The 8,457-nt window shown below is 45.0% G+C and overlaps 1 protein-coding gene across 1 annotated transcript in view; it reads right to left on the bottom strand.

Moving 5' to 3' along the window:
• ARHGAP6 (Rho GTPase activating protein 6) overlaps positions 1–5,329 on the bottom strand; it is a 159,987-nt gene extending 154,658 nt beyond the window's left edge. The window contains exon 1 of the mRNA XM_066313859.1: positions 5,145–5,329. Coding sequence (XP_066169956.1) covers positions 5,145–5,189 — 45 coding nt within the window. The 5' untranslated portion in view covers positions 5,190–5,329. The remainder of the gene's footprint in view (positions 1–5,144) is intronic.
• Between the last annotated feature and the right edge of the window lie 3,128 nt (positions 5,330–8,457).

An 8,457-nucleotide genomic window follows, 5' to 3' on the forward strand; every position in this document is an offset into this window, starting at 1 on the left:
CTGTATTTTTTTAAAATCCTGTGACACACATGAGCCCCCTGTTTCTTGTCAGCTCTGGATTCCAATTCTTCGGTGGTAACTCGTGGCTACTTTGCAGAGCAGATAAAAACCAGCTGACTCACTTCAGATTCCATCAATCCCAATCAAAGCTTGGCCTCAGTGTTCTTATTGAGAGACAAAGAGTGCTCGCTTCCTACATTTATATATGCTCTTTAGAGATTAGCAATAAAAGTACTTTCAAATGTTGCAGAAGTGCAAGCATGAGTCAACCACTGTCACTGGGAATTTCACCCAAATGAAGAATGAAGCACTAGGCTCAACATTCATCAGAAATCATATTCCTCCTTCCAAAAAATCCAACATGAATGGTGAGCATAAGCCCTCGACAAATGAAATCCAAGAATCAGATGCCAGAAATCTGATATTTAACCATTCCTCCACTGCTAATTGCCTCTTTTGTAGCCTGCTTATTCAGTGAATTTGATAGTTTTCTTCAAAATTCCCTAATTTGAAAACAACACCTAGAGAGCAATTAAACTTCCTGAACAAGTTAAGTCTGCTTGTGAATATTCAAGATAGGACAAAATAAGCATCTACCTCTTGTGGAGTAGAGATGATTAAGATTTTTGGTGGGCAGGAACCTACTCTCCAGCCCTTAAGCCTGCCCTTAACTTCACCAAACCTAAGTACAAAAATACATTATGATTGATCTGGATACACACTGGCCCAGCCTGGGGCTTGCTGGCAAGCCTGTCAGGAAGAGAGAGAAACCAGTGAAATGGTCTAGGTGAAGGCAGCACTCTTATTAGTCCAGTAAGATAAATGACTTGTAGGACTTCCTACAATTATGGTAACAAATGCGGTCTGCTTGCAGCATGTAAGTTTGTTGCTAAAATCCATGAGTGGCTGAAGGCTCAAGTCATGGGGCAACATGTTCTGAAAACAGAAACTCAAGCAACTGTCCTTAAAAGTGGATTCTTGCAAAACACAAGCAATCCCACAGGAGGATGTCAGTGCTTGGGTCCTCCTCACAAGGAGATTTTTACAATTCCAGTTTACAGTTTTACAGTGTCACCACCGATCTCGCTACTCCACCTTGAATTATTCTAATATTTAATTCTCAGGAGGTGCACTTAGCATTACAACAACTGGAATATTAAAGGAAAATATCTATTATTCTCTTTTTACTCCCTCTGTGCTCCAGAAAGTCGCAGGTTTGCTAGTGTCATAGTTTCCTGTGCAAACTGCTTCTTTTGTCTTTGCCATGCAGACCCATGGATTTAAGACACTAAAGAGTGAGCAGCAAGTCTGCCTATCACCCCAGCAAGGGGTCAGCTGGCCACGGGCTGAGCAAACACAATACAATGCCCCAAACACTGCTGGAGGCTGGGAAAAAAAACTTTTCTCAAAATCCTCTCCAATGTCAGAATTTGAGGTGACCTCATTATCAGCAACAGATTCAGAAGCTTAAACCAACTCCAAGTTGTACTGTCCAGGGACCCACACATCCCTTCCACTGTGGATGCCAGAACAGTCAATTTTTGGCCCCAAGAAAGTCTCGTATCTTCTTCTCAGATGAATTCCCCAAGGTACCCCTCAAGTCATGGCAGCCACTTCCAAATCCCAGCTCCTCCCCATTTTCTCATATTCCCTGGTGAAGGACAGCCAGAGTTTCCTCATCAGGGTAAAATGTCCTTTCCCTTGAGGGAAATCCTTTCTGGTAAATGTTTCAAGACAAAACAAGATTAAAGATATTACACTAAGATTAAAATGGCTATATCCAAACCAGATCATTCTCCAAGTTTCCTGCTTTGAACCACTGAGGGGCCGGTCGATTGGGCAAGGGCTGAGGCTGTTTTGAGTCTTTTTGTTACATAAAAAAATTCTACATCTCAAGTAACCCGTGGATCTCTCTGCTGTTTTAGCCAAAATACATGAAGCAGCTTTTTAGTTTCCCCATAAAGCTACTATCATGGCGGGAGAAAAAAAAAAAAAAAAAAAAAAAAGAATTTAACAACAAACAGAAAGAAATACCAAGTCAGGAAAGTGACCATCCCTTTTAATGAAACTATATGAAAATTGTTCCTGGAACATTTTGGAGATTTCAGTATCAGTTACAAACACTACGATACCAAAAAGAGCTTTCAATTCAGAGTAATTCATCCAGATGATTAGTGGGCAAGTAAAACTAATCCATGTCTGAAAACTGAACGGTACAGTTTGGCCAGGCAACATATATCAAGAATGACATATTTTTTACCTTTCTGCAAGTTTTAATAAAAATGCCATATAAACATATGAGAAAGGGAGAAGAGATCTTTGGACTAGTGAAAAGATGTTAGAAGGAAAAAAAAATTGCTCCTGTGATCTAATGCAATAACTGTCTCTCACTCTGCATTTTGGTTTCTTTTTCTTGGTTATTTTTTACACCTACTCCTTCAATAATTTATTTTTATTCATTCTCAACTGGCTGGTTCTTTTCATTTACTTTTCACTGAAAACAATGTCTCACCTTACTTATAATTACCTTTTTGCTAGTGGAGTTCTTTGATAAATCAACACCAATGCTGAGTTCAAAATGGAACTGTGACATAATTATCAGACATCTCACTCTTACTTAACACACACAGAGGATGCAATGTGCTATAGGTGATGTGAACACACCCACTGACATAACAGTCTTAAGCTACTAAGTCTGTGTTTGCATAAGCAACACTTGCAAACACACTAGGAAGCCTCAGAATCGCAGTGTCATTCCTGTTGATTTATGGCTACATTATTGTGTTGAACTGGCTGCAGCACATAGCAGAGCTCAGGGGATGGGACAGTGGATCAAATGTCCAAACAACATGAATTTTCCAAGTTTAGCTGACTAGCTCTAGTAGAAATGCCCTCTAAACTCTAGGAAGCTCCAGGACCACATTCCCCACCCACTTCAGCACCACCTGAACAAATGCTGTTTCCCGTGCTCTGGCTACCCCAAGACATGGAGCAAAGCACACAACTGGGGAAGATTGGGAGCCTTCCTTCAAAACCACATTGCTGATTAGAACAAAGACGCTGGTGCAGATGCTTCCTTTTATGAAAACCATGAAACTTTAATTATCAGTCCTGAAAATCGGAAGCAAAGCTTACCACAGAAATCACTGTAATTTTTTCTGCTAATAAATTAATTGCTATTAAATAGTATAACACATATAATTTTTATTTCATAGTTATCAAAACAATCCAAGAACTTGATTTGTATTTACACCACTCAATTACTTAATGAGAACGGTACTTTGCTACATTTAAGTGGTAATTACTAAGGTCTCAATACAAGAAAGCTCTACAGTTTTAGCTCATCATCAAGTCAACAAGCTTTTCTTCTCATCTAGGGTTTTCACAGATGAGAAACTTAACTTAACCATGTTAAGTCTATGCATGGATAATGCACAGCATCCAGACCCCTATTCCCCAGGCAAATCAGTACTGTCAACTACAAATGTCACTTATCTCCAAGACATAGTAACGTGTCACTACTTCATCATTGAAATATATCCTAAAATAGCAAATGAATACTTGGAAGTTTCACTCTTAGGTGTGCAGTTTTCCTTTTGCTGCAATATATAGCAATCAAAGAGCAGGGCTTTTTCCAAAGGGACAGTGGTCACCTGATATGACTGGCCATTCTTTTTCCCTTGCATGCCTGCTGTCCTGAATTCAATGCACTACCTGCTGCTGGCTCTGGGCATGAAACAGGACTAATACTCAACTGACAGAGACAATAATGTGTTTGCAACTAGTAGTTAATGGTAGACTGACAAGCACAATCACAGGAAGTAATAAAAGTTTCATGGCTCCAGCACATGACGTGACTGGCAGTGGTCTCCCCACATCGGAGTACTCACAGCACTACTACCCTATTGAAAGAAGTGGTTCCAATTTGTTTGATGTACGATAACTAGATTCCTGGTGAAATCACTATCACTACTCATACACAGTACCAAAAGTATTTGTTCCCATTAACTAATTCAGCTGACTTACCATTGCCTCTAAAAACTCTCATATTAATACAGCAGCTGAATGCACTAACACCTACAGCTGAGTGGGTACAAAAATATGTATACAGACAGACATTAAACCCTGCTGCCCAAAAAAACCCAAGCAGTCTCTTCCAATTTGTTTACACAAGTTGTTTTTTTTTTCTTTTTTAAAGAAGGGTGTATAAAAAGAAGTTTAATTTCAAGTTTAATTTCAGTTTAATTTCATTCCTTCCTACTGAAGGAATCAAAGTGAAGCAAGTGAAAAAGAAGCATATCGCAGTGTATCCCGTAATTGACACAGTTACAAATCCATCGACCCATCCCGCCAATCCAGCACCCGCGCTCCCAGGACCAGTGAAGCAAGACTGCTCCGACTGACAATTCCCACACAACTTTAACAACAGCAATAAAATTATTCATCACTGACATGGGTGCAAACGAGAGCGGCACCAGCCCTCGCATGCTATTACTCGTGCTGGAGTTTATTTATGACTTCAGGAGAGGAGGCAGCTGGTTGTTTTTACGCGGCTTTTTTTTTTTTTTTTTTTTTTTTTTACCCCCCTGCCGGAGCAAACGAGAAAATGTTCCTAATAAGGCTGGTGGAAGTGCAGCGGCTTCTCAAGAGCACCAGCTCTCGTGAAGGAAATGAACTGAAGTACGGTGTTACTATCTGCCCGGCGGCGGGAGCGGTGCGGGAACCGGCCCCGGAGCCCCGCGGTGCCCAGCCCGCACACGGGCCAGCGGGGCCGGGCACGGGCTCCCGCTACCCCGGGACTGCCTGAGCCGGAGCGCCCGCTACCCCGGGGAGAGGCTGCACCGCCACCGCTCCCGCCGCCGGCAGCCGCATCGCACTCTCCTTTAGTAATTAAAAATATATCTATTTTTATGCCATCTCCAGCAAAGCGCGACACTCCAGGTAGGAAAGCTGGGGAAAGCCTCCGGCTCGGCGCCCTGCCTGCAGGCTGCGCGCATCGAGTCCTCGCCGGGGCAGGAGCGCGGCCACCTCCCCCTGACCCGCGGCTCCACGCCCGTGCGGACGGACAGACGGACGCTCCCACCGCCCCACGGCACACGTGGGCGCCCCGGCGCCGCGCAGCCCCTTCCCGGCCCGGCACTCACCGCGTAGCGCAGCGCCGGCCTCTCGCCGAACACCGAGTCCCCCATGGGCGCGAACGGGCGGCCGGAGGCGCCGCTCCCTCCGCTCGGCGCTGGGCGCTGACCCCGACCTGCCGTCCGGCGGCCGCCGCAGCGCTGGGCTCCCGCCCGGCAGCCTCCGGCCCGCGGCGCCCCTGCTCGTACCTCCCGCCCGCAGCCCGCCCCCGGCTGTCCCCACCCCGCCGCGGGAGCCGGCAGCCCCTCGGCAGAGCGGGGCGGCAGCGGCGGGAGGCGGCTCCCGGCGCCGCCGGAGGGGCGGCGGTTTCGCTTCTCCCGCCCAGCGCCGCTGCCTCCCCGCGGCGCCCAGCCCGGCGCACCTGCGAGCTTTCCCCGGGGGGCGGCTCCGTTCCCGGCTCCGTTCCCGGCCCCGGCCGTCCCGGGCGGACCCCGACGCCGGCTGGGGCCCGCCGGCCGAGGCGCCCCGTGGAGGCGCTGCCCGAGCCCCGGCGGCCGGCAGCGTTGGCTCCAGCCGTCCCGTCCCGCAGCCCCGGGGCAAACACCGGGCCGGCAGCACCTGGGGGCGAGCAACCTGGTCCTGCAGGCAAGGACCTAAGGGTGAAGGAGAGAGGGACAAATAAAAATAGCTTTCCTGTTCATGGTTTTACAGTGCGTGCTTTGGGTGGCCTGGCTCGTGAGTCTTTAACACGCAGACTTTGAAAAGCAAAATGCTATGTCACGGCCTGTTCGTTATTTTATGAATGTGTCTTTACACAAACTGTAGAAGATCAAACAAATTCTGAAGGAAAATTGCATTCTGCTGCGTTATATAATTAGTAGTGATTTCTGTGTGACTTGCCTGGGGAGATTATTCCATCAATGGAAGTGTTTAAAAATGTATAAACCTCCCACAGCTAAGCAGAGCCTAGGCCAGGCTACATGATTTCCTGAGCCCTCTTTCACCTTTATAATCATTTCTCAGTGCTCTGTACAAATCTTGGTACGGGCAGCAACCCCCAACCCCCAGTTACTCTCATTTATTCTCTGAAGAAATGGCCTTATTCTAGTGCTGCATGACGTACATGAAATGAATCAGTTTTACCGTTTCTGACCTACAGTCTAGGCAAATGCTACTAGCCCATTGCATTATCTCAAAACAGAGGTAGCACAGTACTTTAGGGAGAAAGGAAAAGGTATTTTGAGAAAAAAGAGAAATGTGTACAATAACACAAAATACATCCTGGAAAGATAAATCAGTTGAGCCAAAGTTTTTATGTGCTCTGATGCTGATGTACTGTACTCAACAAGCTTCCAGTTATGGATCTTCCATGGATCTTAATCGCTATTGCAGAGGAAATAATCTTTAAGTGTTCCCATGGACAGTCAACTTGGCATGAACAAAGAACACAGTATCTGCATTTACCAATAAAGTCCATTTTTGTCTCTCGGGTGAACAATCTGTGCTACTTCCCTTCCTGGAAAACAAGGCAAAGTAGATACTTGAGCAGTAGCAGAGCATGTATTGGAAAGCAGCACCCAACAGAAAGAAACTTTATATATGAAACTTCAAATCATCAGAATCTCCAGGCAGGCATGTGGGAAAAAAAGGGTAAAAAAAAAAAAACAACCCTGAGTGGTTGATTTTCTCTTCTAAATTTCTGCTTTTTTATGTCAAGGAGGTGTTTTCAACTGGAAAACTCTACATATATTATATGCTCTGATTCCCAGTGTTTGTTTGTTTGCTCTGCAGGTTTGACCACAGAAAGCAGGTGAGCAAGATGGGAAGAGGCTTGCAGAATTTCTATGCTCGAGCTCTGTACCATCACCAGCTTCTGATAACCACAGTCAATGCAAAAGGAAATGCTAAACATAGCAACAGAATTAAAAGAGGGGTGTTGTTTCTAATAAATACCCCAAGGTGAAAAGAATAGTATGGAGGAGAGCAGAACCCCCAATTGTAGAGAAGTTAGAGAAGAAGCAAACCAGCAAAGGGAGAGATGTGAAACTTTGAGAAAACAGAGTAATTCAGGGAGAGAGAAAAAGCCAAAAAGCCAGTAAGGTCAAGAATGCCCTAGAGGGAGAAGCCAGAGTGGGGAAGGACTAAAGGTGAAATGCTGCAGGTCAAACTTGTTTGGCCTAGAAACTCATTGGCACTGAAAAGAAGAGTCTGCCTCCCATTAACCCCCTTCATCCCCCTCTTCCAGCCACGCACTGCCACCGCCTCCCTTGCCTCTGCCTCCGTGCTTCTCACAAACCAATACAGCAAATGAAGCACACACCTTTCTTTCCATTTAGCAGACTGAATCAGCCCTCCGAGGGAGGAGATGAGTGCCAGAGCTGGCACAAAAGAAATCTGGAGACTGTCTAGTTGGGAGTAGGATGCTGGGGGCAGACGAAGAGCATGCATGGAAGTGTTTTGCAATAATAACAGGTTGTTACATTGGTGCAGCTAAGATTAAAAATAAAGAATACAAGTTAAGGAAACTGCAGTTGAACTTTTTATGATGGCAAGGAAAGAGTTATGAGCAAAACCTTACCGTTTGGGGGGTATCAACCCAAAACCCACAGGTTTACTAGCTCCAGTTTTATACTGTACACATAATATAAAAAACAGGGAGAAAAAGAGTCTTGTGTCTTCATGTATATAATCTTAAATGATTTGTTAAGTTGCAGCTATCAGAAATTTCAAAGTTCAAGATTTTTGTGTACCTAGTATCAGAATTTAAAACTAATTGCTGACTACAGAAGGTGTTTTCAAAGGCCAGACTTCAACAAAAGCTTTCTGGATTTTGAACACTATTGTGGCTATGATTAGAAAGCTCCCTTACACTGTATTTATGGTGGCCAAGGAGTCTCTGATTTCAGTCTGCACAGGATTTGGAGCCCACCCTGGTCTGCAATGAACAGGAACCCACTGAGCTGGACTACTCAGTTGCCTGCAATCATCTGCTCCTCTCTTAAGCCTCTTAGCAACTAGGATTTACAGACAGATCTTTCTGGCCATTCTGATTACCTTTTACCCTTTCACCCTTTCACATTCCATCCTTACTCACTTATGATGCATTTATAATTCCTCCCTGCTGTTCCTTCCAAATTTCCTTCCTCCTTTATTTACCTGATAATATGTACCCAAGGAATATATGCAGCTCACTTTAGGAAGTCTAAACCTTCATCTCTTAAGAGATGATACAAAGGATCACAGTTAACTTCCTGTATATTCGTTCCAGGGCAACTCAATCAATTCCTGCTTTCCATGATTGCCACTGTGGTTGTTCCTTACACAGCTTTGAGGAGCTGTAATGGGGGCTTTACACCTGCAGACATAGATTTTAGTAAAGCC

This window comes from Sylvia atricapilla, chromosome 2 (assembly GCF_009819655.1).
Source record: "Sylvia atricapilla isolate bSylAtr1 chromosome 2, bSylAtr1.pri, whole genome shotgun sequence".
In the NCBI taxonomy this organism is placed as follows: domain Eukaryota; kingdom Metazoa; phylum Chordata; class Aves; order Passeriformes; family Sylviidae; genus Sylvia; species Sylvia atricapilla.